This window comes from Culex quinquefasciatus, chromosome 3 (assembly GCF_015732765.1).
Source record: "Culex quinquefasciatus strain JHB chromosome 3, VPISU_Cqui_1.0_pri_paternal, whole genome shotgun sequence".
NCBI lineage: Eukaryota > Metazoa > Arthropoda > Insecta > Diptera > Culicidae > Culex > Culex quinquefasciatus.
The window spans coordinates 102,754,381-102,779,355 of NC_051863.1; the positions used below are offsets into that span (position 1 = coordinate 102,754,381).

At 35.5% G+C, this 24,975-nt stretch overlaps 1 protein-coding gene across 10 annotated transcripts in view; it reads left to right on the forward strand.

Annotated features, from left to right (window-relative positions):
* Positions 1–24,975, forward strand: part of LOC6048663 (longitudinals lacking protein, isoforms A/B/D/L) — a 104,589-nt gene that overhangs the window by 29,565 nt on the left and 50,049 nt on the right. Inside the window, exon 7 of one of the 10 annotated variants that reach the window (XM_038261991.1) lies at positions 21,822–22,266. The exons of the other annotated variants lie outside the window; for them this stretch is intronic. Coding sequence (XP_038117919.1) covers positions 21,822–22,180 — 359 coding nt within the window. The 3' untranslated portion in view covers positions 22,181–22,266. Of the gene's footprint in view, positions 1–21,821; positions 22,267–24,975 lie in introns of those variants that run through there. 10 annotated transcript variants of the gene reach the window in all.

Sequence of the window (24,975 nt, forward strand, 5' to 3'; positions counted from 1 at the left end):
AAAATGTTGAAAGTGGAACAATCGTTTTGAGGTTCGTTTTCAGTTTTTATTATCTGTAATGCTGACATTTCCAATACTCTATTGAAAACTAGCTGAGATTCGAACTGACGACCTTTGGATTGTGATTCCTACTGCCGATCAGCGACTATACCCAAGCAGGTATGCCTTTCTCGTAGGTATATCTAGACTGACCAAACGACCTAAGCTCTCGAAAAATCTCGTCTCAACGGAGCTGACTGGGATTGTAACCAGGCCAACTCTTGTGAGAGACAACCACGCTTACCACTACACTAATTTCAGTAAAATTTTCGCTAAATTTCGACAAGAGTAACGTCCAAATACGGGTGAAATTACGAGGGGTTCAAGCTAACCAAAAATCTAATATGTTGGTTTCAGTAAATATTTCTTCAGAAATCACAGTTTTGACTAGGGTCAACTTAAATTCCTTAACAATGAATTAAAAAAATATGGACTCGAATTTTGAGCAGTTCACTGCCAATTAGGGTGACAATAAAAAAAAATCGACGATAGGGGTATCCCCTGATTCGATTCCTTAGGCAAAAATAAGTAACTGTGCCTATTTTGAGCAAATTCGGTTGAGTTTAGGGGTCGCGTTTGATCATTGAATTTAGTATGAGAAAATTCGTAAAAATGTATGAGGAAAAACATCGCTTCAGAATTTTGCCGGCAGGAGGCGCAAATGTGTGTGTGTGTGTGGTCCAATCCAATACCCGCTGGCCGGCAGCGAAATTATGGGAAAGTATAATTTGTAGGGCCTCGTGGCGCGGTGGTTAGCGGCTTCGGCTGCCGATTCCTAAGTTGCTATCACAAGTAGCAAGTAAAACATCACTTTTTATTTTTTTGTTGAACAATTGCTGCTCAAGCGTTTTTATACGTTAATTATTGAACAAGTGTCATCAAATTTGGTCAATTGTTCTCATTTTGATCAAAAACCCATTGTTCAACATGGTTGTGTAACACAAATGCCAAATCTAGCATCAGATTACGAATAATTTATTTTGAAGTTTATTCTGACTCAAATGGAACATGCTTGTAGAACTCGAAATCAAAATGACATTTGCAGGCATGATGTTCCATTTCAGTTTGCTAAACATGATAACATAGAAGAATTGACCCCTGGCTTCAGATGGGATTTCACGTAAACAAGTTGTTTATGTGTAGTTCGCGTTTTAAAAATCGAGCAAGAACATATTGACGAAACAAGCACAGATAGTTCTAAAAATAGAAACAGCTTATGTACAAAAGAATTTTTGGCAAACTGTTAGTGAACTTGGTAAAACCTAGATAACCGCAGACTTCTTATTGACGTTTCATCCAACATAACCCCTCGTGGATAGAAGCAGACGAGCGCCCGGACCGGGAACCAGCAGCAGTAGCAAGCGATGTTAATTAGCACTCAAATATAATTGAAAAAATCTCCAAAGGCATAACTAGGAAATTGAATGATTTTTTATGGTTGATATTTTTTATTATCCATCATTCATTTTCTTATCATTCATAAATGACACCTGTCCAAACCAATAAATTACAAAAAACTAGTAGTTGAAGTATCGTAAAGCGACATTACTCACAAATAAAGGATTAAAAAAAAAAGCTTTTAAGCGAACACCCACCTTGGACGTATTTTATGAAAAACCTCTTTCACATTCTTGTCTGCCACGATATCCAGAGTTTTATTTGAATAGGTCCTATAAACATATGAAAGACAATAGTTTATAGGTCCTTTTCGAACCTCTAGAAATGTACTTAAACGGTTACCAAAACGTATGCTTAACTCCCTTCTGAATCTTAAAGGCAGAATGTTGTTAAACGGTTCTAACGACGTTATCCAACCCGGTTCAGAATCTTATAGTCAAGAGTTCTTATGGTATGTTTAACAAATGTTCTCTATGCAAGTAGGACGTGCGCTAATAAAACTTAATTAAACCACGCACATTTCTAACGGGTTAAGAGATGTTCAACAACAGATAAACGTGCGCTTTTTCCAGCGTTCAAGAGTTCTCAGGGACGTTGGGAAAACATAGTAGGGTAGAGTAGTCATCAATGAGACACGGGGAACAATGATAAAATGGCTCTCACAAGTCGTAGTTTCAACCAATCAGGCTCATATTTGGGGGAAAGGTGTGTCTACTGGATACACGTCTGCCATTATAGTGGCTTTGGTTATGGACGCTCCCTTGAAAAGTTATTCATAAATGTTTGATTCTGGGGTGTAAAAGTAAATTATGGACAAAAATTACTTTTTCGCTCGTAGGCAGCCATTAACACCAAAACTAATATTTCTTCAAATTTCTTTCGACGTTCCATAGGGATTGAGTTGGGCTACAATGTCCTTTTATTAGGTTTGGCCAGAATTTAGAATATACCCAGTATCCAGGACTGTCTCATTGTTCCCCACTCATTTCAGCTCACGGGTAACTATGAGACACTTTGATTTTTCTTCATTAAACTTTTCAATATCTATGGAAATCTTTCAAAACATGAATAAAAAGTGATTTTTGGCATATTTATAAAGTTTTAACTTCATTTAACCAAAAATGCAAAGTTATTTGGTATAAATATACGAATTTTACAAAATTTAAATACTTTTTAGTATAACTTTTGTTAATTAAAGTTTCATGTTGGCAAAATTGCTCTCAAATGTTCAAGGCAAGTTACCTGCAATAGAACAATGCAAAAACATGATGTTTTACTAGAAAACTATTGATTTTTATATAGTGTCTCATTGTTTCCCAGCTGTCTCATTGTTCCTGCCAAGTGCGTCTACAATGAGACAGTTGAATAACTCTAGCTGTAGATGTCGGATCGATCTCATATTTTGGTCAATGTTAGAACACATTAAAAGAAAGAAAATGCAACAAAAAGCTCATTAAAACATGCCGATGAAAAAATGAGAAAAATCTTTGAAAGTTGAAAACCAAAAGTGTCTCATTGATGACTACCCTACCCTAAATGAGTTCAACAACAAGTTCGGAAATCTTTAGGCGAACAAAGTCTGCTACTTGGGATGGGGCGCGGGTTCGATTCCCGCCTTATCCTCCTGGCCTTCTATCGGATGGGGAAGTAAAACGTCGGTTCATTTGCGTAAAAGAGGTTATGGATGACTCACCACACATAACCTTCGGACGCCTAGAAATGAGCAGAAACTTGCAACAGAGACCACCAAAGACCCGGGGGTCGTTAAAGTGGATTGCTTTGCTTTTTTATAATTTGTATCAGACTTGGGTTATGCTGATACAGCTTATCTCAGTCCTGGGTATTAGGTTGTGACAGCGCTCGTGCTGCTTCCAATGACCCATTTCAGAATGGCAGAGATCCTACACCCAACGTTAAAGAACGAGGGAATAGTCCTCACGAAAAGAAACGTGAGGAAAGTGCAATTTTGCGAGAATATATTCCTCTCGCGTGTTCATTCGTTCATTGGAACAGTTCATCCTATTGAGTGGCTTATATGGACAAATGACCACCATTCAGTCACCGAACCATGGTGGCCCATACGGCAAAGGCACGGTTCAATATGCCGAAGGTCTTGGGGTCGAGTCTCGGTACCAGTACTTTTTTTTTTTTTTTGATAGATGAACTTTTTTTGAAGATGAACCCATGAGTAAAGTACTCTCGGTAATTTCGGGATTTATCCTCTCAGTCCGCACACAGTACCATTTTACTACCGAATCGTGCTCTTTGTCCTCTCGTATGCCGATGTCCAGTTCTGGGTGTAGCGGTCCAATTCTGAGATCATCGTCTGGCCCCGCCTAAACATAGAGCAAGAACCAGACGGGAACAATCTTTAAATTTCCAATTCCGAACTTTCTTTAATCTTCAGCACTTCATAGTGCAATGAAACAAAAAAATACTTGCTTCACAAAAAAAAATATTTGGCGCCATTTCCAAACCATGGCATTGAAAAAACTGTCAAGTGCTATTGAGTTCCACCCGACTGACGACGTCCACAGGATGGCGAAGATGGAGTTGATCGACGATTGGCTCCAGCGAGTGCTACCGAAGTTCTGGATGGGGTGCGCCACCTCAGTCAATCTCCTGCTGCAGCGGGTTTCCCCTTGAGCTGTAATATTAGTATAAGTAATGCCTCATTTCCTCTAACTATCCCACATCTATTAGCTATTTCGAAGGTTATTTTTGCATTTTTTTTCCTTAGTACCAGTAAACTCTCTCCCCATTTCGAACAAATCAGCTGTTGAAAGGTAGTCCATAGCTCAGCTCAGGATAAAAACTGCACCAATGTAATTGTTAAAGCAACCTAATAAAATTAAATGAAATGAGTTCCGATGTACGTCTGCTTTCACATAACTGCACCTGAAAAAGGGAAAAAAATCGTCCCACTGCTGCTTGAAAATATATACCTGCCTTGGTCCAAATCTGGACATTTTTTTTGTTAGGTCCTATAAACAAATGTAAAAATAGAGTGCTTCCCCCTCAAAGGTTACGCCATTGTCCATCGGAGTAAGCGGGATACATATTGTTCTATCAACAACTACAACTACAACTCTGGAGTTTTTTTTTAAAAGGTCCAATAAACCAAATTTCCAGTTTTTGCTTTTTGGGTGTTTTTGAAACCGCCTTGAGTCAGGGGTATTAAAAAACACCCAAAAAGCAAAAACTGAAAATTTGGTTTATTGGACCTTTTCAAAAAAAAACTCCAGAACTTAGCCAAAGGCATATATCGAATCAAGTATCAAGTAATGGGATATTAGCCGTTTAGTTTTTCGCATCAGCAGCCAAAACTAAACAATATTTGGAAGATGCCTTGGAGCATCTTCTACCACCTGGAGCAAAAATCTCGATTTTGATAAAAGTGGATAATAGCCGTTTTTTCAATGATGGGCAGTGTAATGCACAGTATGCCAGATATTGTTCGGGGGACTATCCTGGGTCGGTTCCATCGGTAAAAATATGTTTGCTCTCTCATTTTGACATTTTGATCCAATACATCTGAGCTAAAATCTTAAAAAAAAATATATAACTGAAACTTATGACCAAACCAAAATTTCATCAAAACGTTGATCGTGAATTCCCTAAAAAAAAAAATCAGAATCATACATCATAGACAGATGTAAATATATCTTAGTTACCAAGTTCGATTGTAGATGCAATATGGGCCCTTTTTGTTAATTTGTCTATAATTAATCAAAAAACATTAATTTTATTCCTGTTTCTCTAAACTGATTATTGTGCCTTTCAAAGCATCACAAATTGAATTGCCGAATAGAGTCTAGTATTTTATCTATGAGCAATTCTCTACGAAATCGGTCTTTTTTCTTCAATTTTAATTTTTGTATTTTTTAATCCGGCTGAAACTTTTTTGGTGCCTTCGGTATGCCCAAAGAAGCCATTTTGCATCATTAGTTTGTCCATATAATTTTCCATACAAATTCGGCAGCTGTCCATACAAAAATGATGTATGAAAATTCAAAAATCTGTATCTTTTGAAGGAATTTTTTGATCGATTTGGTGTCTTCGGCAAAGGTGTAGGTATGGATACGGACTACATTGGAAAAAAATAATACACGGTAAAAAAAATTTGGTGATTTTTTTATTTAACTTTTTATCACTAAAACTTGATTTACAAAAAAACACTATTTTTAATTTTTTTTATTTTTTGATATGTTTTAGAAGACATAAAATGCCAACTTTTCAGAAATTTCCAGGTTGTGCAAAAAATCACTGACCGAGTTATGAATTTTTTAATCAATACTGATTTTTTCAAAAATCGAAATTTTGGTCGTAAAATTTTTCAACTTCATTTTTCGATGTAAAATCAAATTTGCAATCAAAAAGTACTTTACTAAAATTTTGATAAAGTGCACCGTTTTCAAGTTATAGCCATATTTAAGTGACTTTTTTGAAAATAGTCGCAGTTTTTCATTTTTTTAAATTAGTGCACATGTTTGCCCAGTTTTGAAAAAAATATTTTTGAAAAGCTGAGAAAATTCTCTATATTTTGCTTATTTGGACTTTGTTGATACGACCTTTAGTTGCTGAGATTTTGCAATGCAAAGGTTTAAAAACAGGAAAATTGATGTTTTCTAAGTTTCACCCAAACAACCCACCATTTTCTATCGTCAATATCTCAGCAACTAATGGTCCGATTTTCAATGTTAATATATGAAACAATTGTGAAATTTTCCGATCTTTTCGAAAAAAAATATTTTTGGAATTTTCAGGGTGGCCACTCAAGTCGGGAAATCGGGAAAGTCGGGAAAAAGTCGGGAATTCGCCAAAATCCGCCAAAAATCGGGAAAAAGTCGGGAATTTATGATTTTTTGTCAAAAAGTCGGGAATTCTGAGCATACTTGATTGAAAAGTATTTTTTAACTCTTGAATAATTTTGTAATATTTTGTAAAATATTCAAATTGAATTCACTCATTTCTGCTTTAGTAACTTACTTTAAATTTAAGGTTCTTTTCACTATTTCAATATATTTGAGTACAGAAAAGCTGTTAAAGGCATTCAAAATCTTAATGAATATTGGAGTCTTTGACACAGATTTTCATAATATTTTTTATGATGAATTTTTGTTCATCAAACAAGAGGTAAAGTTAATGAAAAACTAATATAAAAATAGAGCCTAATGGCCGGCTTAGAATTATGGTTCTATTTCATTTTGTCACATAATTGGATATTTAGTAACAGATTCCAACTTGAGTTTGTCAATGTTTTTTTGGTGAAGATTTTTATTTGTTTAACAAAATTTATTTAGTAATTAAAAATATTTTTTTCCAAATGTTGCCTTTGAACTTTTTTTGTGAGTATGGGTAAATAGATAAAGCTTGATTTTCAGTTTTCGGAATACTTAAATATCGAATAAAATCCAAAATTGAAAAACTTTTTAACGTTTTGGAAACATAAATAAAATATTGAAATTGCAAAATATATAATCCACGAAATTTTTAGTTATTGCAAAATTGTTTTAAAAAATGTTTCTTCAATTATTTTACTTCAAATAAGTGGGAAAACATAAAATCATATCAAACTTAATTTTCATTGAAATAAAAACATTTAAATACTGACCACTAGATAAATTAAAATTGTTTAGAAAATTTAATATAAAAAATTACAAAATTTAAAAGGGAACTTGTCAAAAACATTTTTTTTGAATTCCTTGACATTTTTCTAAATCCTTTGAATGAATAATAACAGCAATTATGTTTCAATCATTCTTTGATTTAAAATGATGATGTAGTTTTGAAAAAATAGGAACGCTATTTTAAGTTCAGTTATCTTAAACTTTTTGTCATTTTCAGTTGAAACGAAGTATCAAAAACTATTAGTTTGTCAATTTAAAAAAATAACATGGAAGTTATAAATATTGTTGAACTTTCGATTATTTTTTCAAAGACTAATTGTTTGTGTTTCTACTCTGAATCATAATAATGAAATTCCATTTTTGAAGTGTTTTGCCTTCCTCACCTTACTGAGGAAAGGCTATAAAATCACTCGAAAACTGAACTTCTCAATTAGACCTCCTAGACCCACCTTCATGTATACCTATCGACTCAGAATCGAATTCTGAGCAAATGTCTGTGTGTGTGGTGGGATGTTGATAAAAAAATTGTCACTCGATTATCTCGACATTGGGTGAACCGATTTTGTCCGTTTTGGCGTCATTCGATCCGTTTTGGGGTCCCATAAGTCGCTATTAAAAATTAGGCAGTTTAGTTAAGTACTTCAAAAGTTATGCTAAAAACGATTTTAACAAAAGTCCGGAAGATTGTAAAAGGGTGGTTTTTGTAAGAAACCCCGGCATGTTATACATTTTTAGAAAGGTATTTCAAAGACCTTTCCAACGCGACCAATACATTGAAGATCTGACAACCCTATCAAAAGTTATTAGCACTTAAGTGTTAATTATGCACTTTTTGGAAGCCGGATCTCAGATATCATGATGAAAACGTTGTCCGGATCTATCATGCAACCCGTCGTTGAACAGGTAATCAAAAGACCTTTCCAACGCGTCCAAAACAATGAAGATCTGGCAACCCTATCAAAAGTTATATGCACTTAAGTGTTATTTATACACTTTTGGAGGCCAGATCTCAGATATTTTGATGAAAACGTTGTCCAAATATATCATGCGACCTATCTTTGGATAGGCAATTAAAAGACCTTCCCACGAGCGTGTTTGGATAGCATTACCCTTTAAATGAGAGGAAGGCACCAACCACCTAAGGGTGGATTAAGTAACGTTTTTTTATTTATTGTTTAGTTTTTATATTTACAAAAAATACCTATATTTGGATTTTTTTTTAAATTCTTTGTGATTTTTTTTTCGCTGGTTAATATTGACTGTTCTTATAGAAAGTTTTTGTTTGAAATCATTCTTTAGATAAGAAATGCCTATTATTTGAGCATTCTGGAAAAGTCTGGAAAAAAGTCGGGAAAAAGTCGGGAATTTGAAAATGGAATTTGAGTGGTCACCCTGTAATTTTCAAATCAAGACAAACATTTTAAAAGGGCGTAATATTGAATGTTTGGCCTTTGTGAAATGTTAGTCTTGATTTGAAAATTCCAAAAATATTTTTTTCGAAGAGATCGGAAAATTTCACAAATGTTTCATATATTAACATTGAAAATCGGACCATTAGTTGCTGAGATATTGACGATAGAAAATGGTGGGTTGTTTGGGTGAAACTTAGAAAACATCAATTTTCCTGTTTTTAAACCTTTGCATTGCAATATCTCAGCAACTAAAGGTCGTATCAACAAAGTCCAAATAAGCAAAATATAGAGAATTTTCTCAGCTTTTCAAAAATATTTTTTTCAAAACTGGGCAAACATGTGCACTAATTTAAAAAAATGAAAAACTGCGACTATTTTCAAAAAAGTCACTTAAATATGGCTATAACTTGAAAACGGTGCACTTTATCAAAATTTCAGTAAAGTACTTTTTGATTGCAAATTTGATTTTACATCGAAAAATGAAGTTGAAAAATTTTACGACCAAAATTTCGATTTTTGAAAAATCAGTATTGATTAAAAATTCATAACTCGGTCAGTGATTTTTGCACAACCTGGAAATTTCTGAAAAGTTGGCATTTTATGCCTTCTAAAACATATCAAAAATAAAAAAATTAAAAATAGTGTTTTTTGTAAATCAAGTTTTAGTGATAAAAGTTAAATAAAAAATCACCAAATTTTTTTACCGTGTATTATTTTTTCCAGTGTAGTCCGTATCCATACCTACAACTTTGCCGAAGACACCAAATCGATCAAAAATTCCTTCAAAAGATACAGATTTTTGAATTTTCATACATCATTTTTGTATGGACAGCTGCCGAATTTGTATGGAAAATTATATGGACAAACTAATGATGCAAAATGGCTTCTTTGGGCATACCGAAGGCACCAAAAAAGTTTCAGTCGGATTAAAAAATACAAAAAAAATCGAATGACCGAAATCCTAGAGAACTGCTCCTATTATTTAATTGATTCTGCACATGAACAGCTTTCTTGATCATTTCCAGATCAACAAATTAAGAATCCTGAATTGCCTTTTAAATCTATAATTTTTAAGTTAACAAATTATAGTACTTTTAATAACATTCTGCTAAGTGACGTATGCATAATATTGAATCAAAATGTTAAGTTAAAGATGTTGCAATGTTGAAATATAATCCGTTTTCATGTTCAGAAAGATTCATTCAATATAATCACAAAACAGATGTACATCTAGGCTCGAACTAGTGTGTAAACACTGCAGCACTCACAAAATGTGTTGCACACAATCTTGCATCACCGTTGCAGCTGAGATTACTTGACTTAACAATGTAGAATGGCTCAATAATATCCTCAGAAAAATAATATTTTCCTCGTTTATAAACTAAATTCACTTCAGTACAATTTCAATTGACTGCAAATAATGCAAAAATGAATTAACATCAATAAAAACATAGCAGAAAACTTGTTTAAAAATTTTTTTGGACTATAGCTTGAAATAGTACCTTCCCACATGTTAACTCTGATTTCGTTTTGTTTACCTTCACAGCTGATTTTGTTATTGAGCAACTCTCTACGAAATCGGCCGATTTCGACCATTTTTATTTTTTGTATTTTTTGATATGACTCAAACTTTGTGGGGGCCTTCCCTATGACCAAATAAGCTATTTTGCGTCATTGGTTCACCCATACAAGTCTCCATACAATTTTGGCAGCTGTCCATACAAAAATGGTATGTAAATATTCAAACAGCTGTAACTTTTGAGTGTATTTTCTGATCAATTTGGTGTCTTCGGCAAAGTTGTAGGTATTGTTGAGGACTTTTTAGAAAAAAATAGGTACACGGAAAAAAAATTTGCAGATTTTTTAAACAACTTTTTTTTCACTAAAACTCAATTTCCCAAAATACGTATTTTTTATTTTCGAGATTTTTTGATATGTTTTAGGGGACTAAAATCCGCAACCTTTGAGCTATAGAGAAACATGGTCAAAAAATCTGCCGCCGAGTTATGAATTTTTGAAAAAATAGTGATTTTTGGAAAAAATCGAAATTTTATTCAAAAACAAATCTGAAATTATTTTTGAATGCAAAATTGAATTTGCAATCGAAAAGTACTTTACAGATTTTTTGATAAGGGGCTCCGTTTTCAAGATATAGCCACCGAAAGTTTGATTTTAGCGAAATATTTGCAGTTTTTCGATTTTTAAAAATAGTGACCATGAGTGACCATTTCCAAAAATATTATTTGTGAAAAGTTCAGAAAATTTGCTATAAAATTGTCTAAGAGACATTGAAGATTGGACATCGGGTTGCTGAGATAGAGCCGCTTTAAGAAAAAGAAACACTTAAATTGAAGTTTTCTAAATCTCACCAAAACAACCCACCATTTTCTAATGACGATATCTCAGCAACTAATGGTCCAATTTTCAATGTTAAAATATGAAACATTCGTGAAATTTTCCGATCTTGTCGAAAAAAATACTTTGAAAATTCTATCTCAGCAACCCGATGTCCAATCTTCAATGTCTCTTAGACAATTTTATAGCAAATTTTCTGAACTTTTCCCAATAAATATTTTTAGAAATGGTCATTCATGGTCACTATTTTTAAAAATCGAAAAACTGCAAATATTTTGCTAAAATCAAAATTTCGGTGGCTATATCTTGAGAACGGAGCCCTTTATCAAAAAATCTGTAAAGTACTTTTAGATTGCAAATTCAATTTTGCATTAAAAAAAATTGATCAGAAAATTCACTCAAAAGTTACAGCTGTTAGAATATTTACAAACCATTTTTGTATGGACAGCTGCCAAAATTATATGGAGACTTGTATGGGTAAACCAATGACGCAAAATAGCTTATTTCTCGGGTGAGTTTTCAAAAAGCCGTAAGAGCTGACCTCTGATACTAATTTTCGTTTTTCTCGAAAGTGAAACAAAATTCAATTCATTTTAAGTTTGGGTTATTTGAAGGACGTGTAGATGAACAATCTCGAGCATTTTTGATATTGGTTTTTTTTAAGGAAGTCGAATACCGATGCAAAAAGGACTTTGTTTGCCAATGGCTCTTACGGCTTTTTGAAAACTAATCAGAGATTTGGTCATAGGGAAGGCCCCCACAAAGTTTGAGCCAAATCAAAAAATACAAATAAAATCCATTTCCGGTTTTGGTAGAGAATTGCTCTATTTTCTTTCGCGCGTAAAATTGTACCCCTACGATGAAGGACAGTCAGAAATTGGTCTGATGTCGTTCGTTCGGAATGTTTTGTGCAGTGAATGAATGATCCAACGTTCTGCTACTGTAAATCATCATGATTTTTGAAGTGGCGCTATCTAGGCGGATGATGCACAGCTCTTTTCAACGTATCTTGGTTTGAATTTTTACACACGTTTTCGATGCTTTTTGTTCAGTGATGTACATCTGTTCTCTGTGATATAATGTTTGGTATTTACATCTAGGGGAACAGCATCTAACTCCATCGTGTCTCTAATGTTGCCATATCAGCACTTTGACGTTCAATTGAAGCTCATAAAAAGCGTTTTCACTGAATTCAGTTATAAATAAACAAATTATAAGTATCGATCGTTTGATAAAATAAGTTGTTTAAATAGTAAAAATCATCAAATTGGATGGAGTTACAAGCGAGTGATTACCTATCAAACATACGAAAATTTCCCCTAATATAATCTAATCTATAATCAAAATCTAGCTAAGCCTTAGGTTTGATCACGCCTATCATTCTTCCTGTCATTTATTAACATTTGTAGTGCGCCATTGTACGTAAAAGAGGCCAGGGATACTATGTAAAGTTTACAGCTGATATTATTCATAGAATAGGGTCCTAATGCCTTATGTCTATTTTTATGTACAACGGTAAATAACACGATTAAAAACCATTTAAGTCCTTTGCGGTCGTACAAAGGAGTTATACTCAGAAAAATAAGCTTTATCGTTGTGAACAATAATATCATGAATTTAAGCTTAATTTTAGGACCCACTTGGGTTGAATCTGAGCACGTAGTGTTCATACAACAATACAATTCTGAATCTACGGGGGAGGAAGAAACGGGGGACACCCCACCATACGCTCCGAGCTTGGGTTATAGGCAATTATTAGCATTATTAGCATGGGAGCACCATGCTTAGAAGTTTTGGTACTTCGAGAGTCTCTGGGATGGGGCATTGTATTTCCACAGATGAGCAGTTCTCTACGGAATCGGTCTTTTTTCTTTAATTTTAATTTTTGTATTTTTTAATCCGGCTGAAACTTTTTTGGTGCCTTTGGTATGCCCAAAGAAGCCATTTTGCATCATTAGTTCGTTCATATAATTTTCCATACAAATTTGGCAGCTGTCCATACAAAAATGATATGTGAAAATTAAAAATCTGTATCTTTTGTAGGGATATTTTGATCGATTTGGTGTCTTCGGCAAAGTTGTAGGTATGGATATGGACTACACTGAAAGAAAATGATACACGGTAAACAAAATTTGGTGATTTTTTATTTAACTTTTTGTCACGAAAACTTGATTTGCAAAAAAACACTATTTTTATTTTTTTTTATTTTTTGATATGTTTTAGAGGACATCAAATGCCAACTTTTCAGAAATTTCCAGAATCGGCAAAAAATCTTTGACCGAGTTATGATTTTTTGAATCAATACAGATTTTTTCATAAAATCGAAATATTGGTCGCAAAAATTTTTCAACTTCATTTTTCGATGTAAAATCGAATTTGCAATCAAAAAAGTACTTAAGTGAATTTTTTGAAAAAGTGCACCGTTTTCAAGTTATAACCTTTTTTAGGTAACTTTTTTTGAAAATAGTCGCAGTTTTTCATTTTTTAAAAATATTGCCCATGTTTGCCCACTATTGAAAAAAATATTTTTAAAAAGCTGAGAAAATTCTCTATATTTTGCTTCTTTGGACTTTGTTGATACGACCCTTAGTTGCTGAGATATTGCCATGCAAAGGTTAAAAAACAGGAAAATTGATGTTTTCTAAGTCTCACCCAAACAACCCACCATTTTCTAATGTCGATATCACAGCAACTATAGGTCCGATTTACAATGTTAAAACATGAAACATTCGTGAAATTTTCCGATCTTTTCGAAAAAAATACTTTCAAAAATTTTAAATCAAGACTAACATTTCAAATGAGCGTGATATTGAATGTTTGGCCCGTTTGAAATGTTAGTCTTGATTTTGAATTTTTGAAAGTATTTTTTTCGAAAAGATCGGAAAATTTCTCAAATGTTTCATATATTAACATTGTGAATCGGACCTATAGTTGATGAGATATCGACATTAGAAAATAGTGGGTTGTTTGGGTGAGACTTAGAAAACATCAATTTTCATGTTTTTTAACCTTTGCATGGCAATATCTCAGCAACTAAGGGTCGTATCAACAAAGTTCAATAAAGCAAAATATAGAGAATTTTCTTAGCTTTTCAAAAATATTTTTTTCAATAGTGGGCAAACATGGGCACTATTTTTGAAAAATGAAAAACTGCGACTATTTTCAAAAAAGTTACCTAAAAAAGGTTATAACTTGAAAACGGTGCACTTTTTCAAAAATTCACTTAATTACTTTTTGATTGCAAATTCGATTTTACATCGAAAAATGAAGTTGAAAAATTTTTGCGACCAATATTTCGATTTTTTGAAAAAATCTGTATTGATTCAAAAAATCATAACTCGGTCAAAGAATTTTTGCCCATTCTGGAAATTTCTGAAAAGTTGGCATTTTATGTCCTCTAAAACATATCAAAAAATGAAAAAAATTAAAAATAGTGTTTTTTTGCAAATCAAGTTTTAGTGACAAAAAGTTAAATTAAAAATCTCCAAATTTTTTTTTTACCGTGTATCATTTTTTTTCAGTGTAGTCCATATCCATACCTACAACTTTGCCGAAGACGAAAATTATATGGACAAACTAATGATGCAAAATGGCTTCTTTGGGCATACCGAAGGCACCAAAAAAGTTTCAGCCGGATTAAAAAATACAAAAAAAAAATCGAAAGACCGAAATCTCAGAGAATTGCTCAGATGCTCTGGACACTATTTGCCGTGGTTGTAGCGCCACAACTCGCTCTAGTAACAGTATTCCTAATTACAAACATAGTTCACTAATCCACGATGGTGGTTAGCATTTTTGCTTACCAATCCAAAGGACGGGGGATCGAACTCCGCTTCGACCGATTATGATTTTCGTTCATGTTCAGAGTCGGCCACGGCTGTTCCCCTGTTTAGTGTTTACATCACAATAAAACTTCAAGTTTAAGAAAATAAAGATGACCAATTCTTAAAAAGTGGTAGATTGTCAAATGTTTTTAGTAAAACATTTCTCATTGAGCATCGTTCCAAGGCTGGTTTGCAGCGTGTCATTTTGGGAAATACGCGCGATATTTTTTAACAACTCCAAAGTGCACGTGTTTCTGGGGACCCCCAAGTTAATGATTCCTCTCGAGTTGAGCCTGCGCAGTCTGTTTTGTCCATTAGTGTAGGTCAGTAGACTTCTACTGTGAACAACTTAAAAGAATGTTTGTCAAAATTAATTCAGCGGGAAAAAAATATTATCGCGAAATTTATATCTGTATCGCGATGACTGGTTCTAAGCATGCGTACTTTCAGATAAAAAACAACCAGTGTTGGCATTCTCGCACCCCCGCGACAAAAAAATCTCTCCCGAGTTCTCGCCGCGATTCCCGAGCTGCCGAGAGCAACTCGCCGCTTGCCCGTTCTCTCCCCCGCTCGCGAACGGGCTAGCTCTCGAGAAAAAATGGGTCCTAAAATGAAGCATAGATTGCTGATATTATTGTTTGCAGCGAAAAAGCTTATTTTTCTGAGTACAATGACCCATTGTACGACCACAAAGAGTTTAAAATGGACTTTTAAATCAATTTTGAAAATTAACCTCGGACGAACACGGACAGTGCATTATAAATTCAGTCTGCGTTCAGATTGTAGTACCGGCAGGGATGGTATTTTCTCGTTTCCTCGCCGATGGCGTCCCTCGCTCAAATCTTCAATTTTTCGGCGTTCTCCCAAAACTGCATCAAGAGAGCGAAGCGAAAACGACGCCGATGAAATAGCGAGCAACGAACAAACCGATGCGTAAGACGGAAAACATCTCTCACACAGCCAGTCCCTCGCTCAAAAGCAAGAGAAAGAGCAATCGTGAAATTCTCTCGCCCGTAAGCCCTGTAGAAATGAGTTCATTTGTGTGCGTGAGCTCCAGTGTATGTATACAGCAATTTCGTGTGCGTGTCTCTCCGGTTGGAACGATAGTTCCATCGGAGCCAGCGATAGGGTATTTCTCGTCGATATGATGGGCTTTCGATATTCGCGATAGCAAGCGAACATCACTCGGCTGCGAAAGAGAAGAGAAATTTTAAGACGCACCAAAATATGCATCAATGATAGTGCGATGGTGATGGTTTACCTACCCTGAGTACCGGTTTTAAACCGGTCAGTGTCGTATAGCCTATCTACAATCACTTAACTCAGAATAGATAAGTTGTTTAGAAAAAGGTATGCAGTTGTTTGTTTACCGGATTGTGGGTCTATTAAACCTTGCGGTTTCGTAAATGGATACTCAGGCGAGTTTTGTTCTTTTTGCTACACGACGAGCCTGCCTCAAGCCATCCTTGATCGCCAAAAAGTTTCTTATCCGACGGTCAGTTTGATGCTGTCAGTGGCCAAACCGTTCTTTGTTTGAACTTCTGTCAAGATTTTCTCACCCGCGTCCAAACTGCAACTCTTTTCAGATTCCGTTTTGTGCGGATGATCGAACACAAACCCAAGTTTACGCTGAGTTTCAAACTTTGAACTCTGGTGACAACAATTGTTTGGTGTGCACGATTTTCTCGGCTATAAACGATGTTTTTGTCTGAAAATGACATGAACTTTAAGAAAAATAAAAACTTGTATAAGCTAAATCACAGTTCATGTTTTGCTTAAAGCGGTATACGCACTTCGGAAGGAATCGGTCAAGAAAAAAATCAAATGGGCAGCAGCGGCAGTGATTGGCTCTGTTGGCCTTTGTTTTTGTCCTCTGCCGCAACTCAGTGTTCAGCTGCTGGTGCGCGACCTTGCTCTGCTTCGGAGCAAACCAGAAACGACGGCTTTTGGGAAGGCGTCTTATACTAACTGAAGGAAAACTAAATGGATATTTTGGAATCTAAGAGGAATTGATAGATCGGATAGAGAACATCAAGGTCTAGTTGAGATAACGCGTCTCGCATCGGGATATCTGGATCAAATAATTCTGTGAACATGGTGATCTGGACATGCCCATACGAGATGGTCGACGTCCTATTAACCCTGCCCGCAGTCGCATAAGTGTTCGTATCACTCATGTTGATACGATAAAAATGAGCCTTGGACGAGTAATGGTTCCACATAAGGCAGGACATCGTTCTGATGAATCCACGCGTCAAGTCCATTTCCTTGAACCAGGCTTTTCTTTGCACCTTAGAACATATGGAATACATCCAACTTCCCTTGGTGTCGTCATTCCATTGGTTTTGCCAAACTCGAAGCGCACGCTGCCTCGGAAAACCATTCTTGTAGGCTGATTGGCCTTTCAAAAATGTCTCCACTCTCAGCACCAGGGTCTCCAGGTTTCCAGATAAACTTGGAAATGCCAGATTTTTCAAGTGACAGTCAGAATAAAGATTCATCCTTCTCTGTGCCAGGTAATGACAGATTTTCTACATTATTCCCATTTTGATTAAAATGAAAATATAAAAATATGGAATGTGTTTTTCTTGAAGGAAATGTAAGTTCAACATTATGAGGACATATAATCAGTTAAATCATCTGAATTCTACAAACTTTTGAATTAAATCATATCCTACCTCTACTTCACAATTCAGAAATGTTATATTTTCGACAGCCAGAATTTTCTAGATTTTTATTCGATAATTTGCCTGATTTTTAAAATTTTGGCCTGGTAACCCCGCTCAGCACCCTTCTTGGCGAGCAAGTCGGCTTTCTCATTACCCAGAATCGAGCAATGAGCGCAGGCCCCAGGGTTGCCAGATAAATCTGGGAATGCCAGATTTTTCATGTGTTAACCAGAATAAAGGTTTACCCTTCATCTAAATTCTACAATTTTTTGAATCAATTCATATCCTCCCTCCCTTTACCATTCAGATTTGTTAAATTTTTGTCTGCCAGATTTTTCGTCGATACTTCGCCAGATTTTTCAAATTTCGACCTGGTAACCCTGGCAAGCCCATACCAACCATACCAACGTGATGCTGAAGGACTGAGCCGCCAGGTTGTTTAAAGTCTTGCGTATTTCCGTGAGGAAAAATGCATACTCCCTGGTCGGCTTCAGAGACCGGACAGCCTTAATGTAAAGTATGCACTTCGGAAGGAACCGGTCAAGGAAAATTTCAAATGGGCAGCAGCGGTAGCGAAAGCAAGCCAGAGAGGGTGAAGAAAAGGCCCAAGAAAACGTTCCCTCTTTTTTGTTCTGCCGTTCGTAAAGCTGTTTCTTGACCTCTTTCCTTCCGATCTGCGTACTTAACAGAGCTAAAGCTATCGGTGAAGATGAAGTAGTGGTCAGGTGGAATGGTCTCGATGATTCGTTAACCATAAACCGCGGCTAACTCTGCGACATAAATCGAACTCGGGTCCTTCAGCTTAAAGAACAGCTCTGGCGCTTTTTTGAAATAGGTCCTATAAACCAAATTTTATTTTTTTGCTTTTTGGATGTTTTTGAATACCCCTGAAACAAGACGGTTCTAAAAACACCCAAAAAGCAAAAATTAAAAATTTGGTTTATAGGACCTTTTCAAAAAAAACTCCAGAGCTGATAAAATTCGTGAAAAACACCGAAGCCCGTACAACCGTCGAGCTTGGAGCCATCGGTGAAGAATCTGTTTTTTGGAGGAACATGGTTAGGGGGTGAGATTGGGTCATACAAAAATGCTGAAATTTGTATGACCCAATTTCACCCCTGATGACGGCGATGAATAAAAAAATCAAACTACCTACAGACTTTTTGTCAAGAATATACAGACATTGCCTTTGAAGAAAATGGTAACCCGGTAACGGCTTTTTCGTGGCGATCAGATCCGGCCATTTGAGGTTATGTCGAAAATCATCCTTTCTGCCTTCCTCATCTCAATGAGGAAAAGCTATAAAATCACTCGAAAAATGAAGTTCTTTATTCGACCTCGTAGACCCGCCTTCACGTATACCTATAGACTCAGAATCAAAATCTGAACAAATTTCTGTGCGTGTGTATGTCTGTAAGTCCGTGCACCGAAAAATATGCACACGATTATCTCCGGACTGGCTGAACCGATTTGGACCGTTTTCGCATTCGATCCGTCTTGGGGTCCCACAAGACCCTAGTTAATATTATGAAGTTTAGAAAAGTACTTCAAAAGTTATGCTTAAAAAACCATTTAGCTAAACTTCGAAAGATTGTAAAAAGGGTGGTTTTTGTAAGAAACCCCGTCATGCTATACATTTTTAGAATGGCATTTAAAAGACCTTTCCAGTGAGCTCAAAACGTTGAAGATGTGACAATTCTATCAAAAGTTATAACCACTTAAGTGTTATTTATTCACTTTTTAGAGGCCGGATCTCACATATTTTGATGAAAACGTTGTCCGGATCTACCATGCGACCTATCGTTGGATGGGTAATCAAGAGATCTTTCCAAAGAGTCCAAAAGATTGAAAATCTGTCAACCTTATCAAAAGTTATAAGTACTTTAGTGTTTTTAATGCACTTTTTAGGCCTAATTTTACTTGTAATTTTACTTGCAAATTCTCTGCATTTCGACAACATTTTAAAATTGTTTTTTTTTTCAATAGTTTAACTATTTTGCAAATTTGTAAGCCTAATAGAAAATTGCTGAATCAATTTCGAATCGAATGATGCAACAATCGTGCCATTTCGTTTTGTCTGGAGGAATATATAAGCTTTTGAAATGTGACGCGCTATCCCGGCCTGCGCATGTTTTTTTTTTGTTTCTCGAAATGGCACCCGAGGACCTTCGAGTGATATATATTGTGCCACGACAAAACGAAATCACGGAGGACGGAATATCTGCTCATATTCGAAAAACTGGCATCAAGACGTAATATTAGGCAAACACAGGCAAAGTTTTGCCTCATCGAAAAGTTATTGCGGAAATGAGAAACAAAGTCATTCTAATTTTCCGGTTTCGAATTATGGGAGTTAGTGGCATTTAAATTAACGAATTGTGTCTGTACTCATTATACGATGTGTTGTTTTTTGTTGAAATACAAACCGATATTGTCAGGGGATTGCGTGCTTAAAAAATACTTTCGAAAATAGATTTGTCAGTGACTATTGGGTCAGTTGAGGTCTTTTCATCTACTGTTATAATTTCATTACTAACGATACCGTCTGTTTTGTAAAATGTATGTTATGTAATGTAATAAAGTTTGAAATAAATGTAATAAAACCAAATAAAACTGTTTTACTTTTGAAAGAAATAGATACGACCATCTGTTGTTACAACTTTGAAATTTAACATCTTTATTGACCAGTGTTGAAAATCCGACGACTAAGATTAAATTAGCGATTAATCACTTACTGTTACACCCAGTCATGCTTTTGAACGGGTTCTCAGTTCGTTCAAGTTCACAAAGCAACACGAAAAATAACAGCTCTGAGAACGAACGCTCGTCTCTAAGAAACGTTCGTTCAGTAGGCCTTTTTGAAACGAACCGAGAACCCAGTTCAGAACTTCAACATTAGCCTTTGATAAGAGCACAGTAGACAAGCTAATCTTCATTGACTTTGAATCATCCGTGTACATGTCAGTATTGCTAGCTTAGTGGTAACAATTAGGATTAGTAATCAGGGGTAGTGAGTTCGAGTCTCTTTTTTCCTGAACTTGTAAAGCATTTTTTTTTTAAATCATGGTGGCAATAAGATTTCGTCTCCATTTTAGTTGGGGGTGCTTTTTACTTTTGAACCGTTTCATTTAGTCTTCCTAGCCTGCCAGCTGTAGTTTCCGTTATCTGGGGCGAATCGGGACTACAGTCTGAATAGGGACAGCAGTTTTTAGAGCACTTAAAGCTTTTAAATTTGAAAATGGATGTACACATTTTGTTGATCTGAGTCTGTTAAAACCGAAACCAACCAGTAAAAACAAAATATTGTGCTCCAACATGGTTAAAACTGCTGTCCCAATTCGCCCCATGCGTCCCGATTGACCCAGTTTACGGTTCTCTTGATTTGTATAAAAAATTAATTTCAATCGTCGTCAAAAAGTTTGTATCCAACCAAACAAAAAAATATTTCAAATACTTGAGATTCGAACTCACTTCCTTTGATTAGTGTACTTGCATGTAACCACCGAGCTAACTAAGCTCTGTACAAATCTTTCTACTGAATGTTCATTTAAGTTAAACAGTTGCCATAGAGGGCCTCTGGCTACAGGCGGTTCACAGAACGCGTTCCAAACTTTGAAGAGAACGGCACGAAAAAGTGAAGTTTTGTTTTTGGAACGAAAAGCAATGGCTCTTGCACTGTGGGTTCAGTTCAGTTTGAAGAAATTAAAATCTTAAAATTAGTTTGGCCCTCTGATTTACCGGAACGATTTTGAAAGGGAGGGCGACATAAACTTTGAAAACTATTTGCAACGGCCTAATTTCCATTAAAGATTCAGATTAGGGAAAGCTGAAACTGTCGGTTTTCATTGGGTTCTTACTTTAATCGGTCCCGAGACCGAAATAGCGACATGCCTGCTCACCGCTAGTTTCCTGTGGTAGAACCTTCTTGAAATTTTGCTAAAAAATATACCACAGCACAACCTGTGCCCAGACTGGCCGTCTGGGAATGACTGGCCGGCAGACTGGCCGTCAATGAATGAATATGCACCTGAGAGAGTTATTCGTTCGGGATGTGCATTACTCTTTAAGTATAATTTGATCTTTATTCTGTCGATTGTCTGTTGTTGGTGTTGTACGTGAATACATGACTTTTTCTAAGTGGATTTTTTTTATAAATGAATTTACATCCCGTCCCGACTCTTCATGCATCTAAGAGGAAATGTCAGGGCTACCTAAGCCTATGCTTTTTGGAATAATATGCATCGGTGAATTTGAGGATCCTGATTCATTCTTTATCTTTATCTCTCTTCTTTTCGAATTTCATCTCCATTATAAAGAGTTGTGGATGTAGAATTTCAATGTGTTTATGGCTTGCTTTTGTGTTGACATCATGCAGATTAGTAATCCGCAAATCAGTTATTGTACATCGGCGTCCTTATGCGTTCCCGCCCACCAACAACCACCAACCTGGATTGCCATTTTAACTAGAGCTCCCATTCATCGTTCTATTTGCAGCGGCATGTATGATGTCGCCCGTTTGCGGATTCGGTAGTGTGTGTCCTAGAAGCACGCAGCAATTGCTAACTACCACGTTACAGAACGCAGCTGCGGTCGCCGCCGCGATCGATTCATCGCCGATCTGTTACAGCACTAACGAGTCCTCTTCTGCGCCGCCCGCGTTCAAATGTCCCCGATGTCCTCGTGCCTACTCCCTGTCCTACACGCTGGACAGGCACATGAAGTACGAATGTGGAGTAGCGAAGCAGTTTGGCTGCTTCAAATGTGGCAAACGATTTTCTCGGAAAGACATCCTGAAGGCGCACATTTCAAACACCAAACTGCACTGCAATAATCCGTTATACCGCCCTCTCTAATGGCACTCCTTCCCACTCCCCTGTTGCTCGCGTGTGTTATGATCCAGTTCCGTTTATTTTTAACGTGCAATTGTAGAAATGTGCGCGCGTTTCAGATACCTGCATCCCTTAACATTTTATGCAACAGGATTTCCAATACACATTCTTATTTCTACTGAAAGAGAGAGAAAGAAAAGAGAGCTGCATTTTTATACAAATTATATTTTTCGAACATGTCAACGCAGAGAATAGACATCGAAAGATGTACAAAATAATTCGCTGTTAAACAGCGTTAAGTTAATCATTTTATTTGGGATAGCTAATGGCATGTTAGCAGACTAGTAACATTGCTAGTGGGATTTTTTTAAATTTGAATGGTATTTTGTCTTCATTATAACTATGAATATATTTTTACATATTTTTTTACTTTGATTCCTTTTGTGTACTTTTGCTTAAAATTGTATAAAACAAAAATGCAATGTAAACTTCCCTTTTGGCTCTCTTACAAGTTTTTAAAACAATTGTGAAACTACAATTTCTGTTTAGGGTTGTTGGTATCCTATTTCACTAGTACCCTCCAATTTTATTGTTTACTGAGCAACTCTCTACGAAATCGGCCGATTTCGACCATTTTTATTTTTTGTATTTTTTGATTTGACTTAAACTTTGTGGGGGCCTTCCCTATGACCAAATAAGCTATTTTGCGTCATTGGTTCACCCATACAAGTCTCCATACAATTTTGGCTGCTGTCCATATAAAAATGGTATGGAAATATTCAAACAGCTGTAACTTTTATGTGAATTTTCTGATCAATTTGGTGTCTTCGGCAAAGTTGTAGGTATTGTTGAGGACTTTTGAGATAAAAATAGGTACACGGAAAAAAATTGCAGATTTTTTTATCAACTTTTTATTTACTAAAACTCAATTTCCCAAAATACAGCCGGGTCCGGTGGTTTAGTGGTTAGCGTGGTAGTCTCTAAACCCCAGTATGGCTTGGGTTCAATCCCAGGCGGACCCGGTGGCATTTTTCGAGACGAGATTTGCCTGACCACGCCTTCTATCGGATGAGGAAGTAAAACGTCGGTCCATTTGCGTAAAAGAGGTTTTGGGTGACTCACCACTCATAACCTTCGGACGCCTAGAAATGAGCAGAAACATGCAACAGGAACCACAAAAGACCCGGGGGTCGTCAAAGTGGATTACTTTGCTTATTGCTTTTTACGTATTTTTTGATTTTCGAGATTTTTTGATATGTTTTAGGGAACAAAAATCCGCAACTTTTGAGCCATAGAGAAACATGGTCAAAAAATCTGCTGCCGAGTTATGAATTTTTGAAAAAAACATTGATTTTTGGTAAAAATTGAAGTTTCATGCAAAAACAAGTTTGACATTATTTTTTAATGCAAAATTGAATTTGCAATCGAAAATTACTTTACAGATTTTTTGATAAAGGGCTCCGTTTTCTAGATATAGCCACCGAAAGTTTGATTTTAGCGAAATATTTGCAGTTTTTCAATTTTTAAAAATAGTGGCTATAAGTGACGATTTCCAAAAATATTTTTTTTGTAAAGTTCAGAAAATTTGCTATAAAATTGTCTAAGAGACATTGAAGATTTGACCTCGAGTTGCTGAGATAGAGCCGCTTTAAGAAAAAGAAACTCGAAAATTGAAGTTTTCTTAATCTCACCAAAATAACCCACCATTTTCTTATGACGATATCTCAGCAACTAATGGTCCGATTTTCAATGGTAATGCATCAAACATCCGTAAAATTTTCCGATCCTTTCGAAAAAAAAAAAAAAATATTTTGAAATTTTTAAATCAAGACTAACATTTTGAAAGGGCCAAACATTGAATATTACGCCTAGTCTTGATTTAAAAAATTTCAAAATATTTTTTTCGAAAAGATCGGAAAATTTCACGAATGTTTCATGTATTAACATTGATAATCGGACCATTAGTTGCTGAGATATCGTCATTAGAAAATGGTGGGTTATTTTGGTGAGTTTAGAAAACTTCAATTTTCGTGTTTCTTTTTCTTTAAGCCGCTGTATTTCAGCAACCAGAGGTCCAATCTTCAATGTCTCTTAGACAATTTTATAGCAAATTGTCTGAACTTTAAAAAAAAAAAATTAGAAATGGTCACTCATGGTCACTATTTTTAAAAATTGAAAACCTGCAAATATTTCGCTAAAATCAAACTTTCGGTGGCTATATTTTGAAAACGGAGCCCTTTATCAAAAAATCTGTAAAGTAGTTTTCGATTGCAAATTCAATTTTGCATTAAAAAATAATGTCAAACTTGTTTTTGCATGAAACTTCGATTTTTCCAAAAATCATTATTTTTCAAAAATTTCTAACTCGGCGGCAGATTTTTTGACCATGTTTCTCTATGGCTCAAAAGTTGCGGATTTTTGTCCCCTAAAACATATCAAAAAATCTCGAAAATCAAAAAATACGTATTTTGGGAATTTGAGTTTTAGTAAAAAAAAAGTTGATAAAAAAATCTGCAATTTTTTTTTCCGTGTACCTATTTTTCTCAAAAGTCCTCAACAATACCTACAACTTTGCCGAAGACACCAAATTGATCAGAAAATTTACTCAAAAGTTACAGCTGTTTGAATATTTACATACCATTTTTGTATGGACAGCAGCCAAAATTGTATGGAGACTTGTATGGATGAACCAATCACACAAAATAGCTTATTTGGTCATAGGGAAGGCCCCCACAAAATTTGAGCCAAATCAAAAAAATACAAATAAAATCCATTTCCGGTTTTGGTAGAGAATTGCTCTACTAAATATTTTGAGAGCA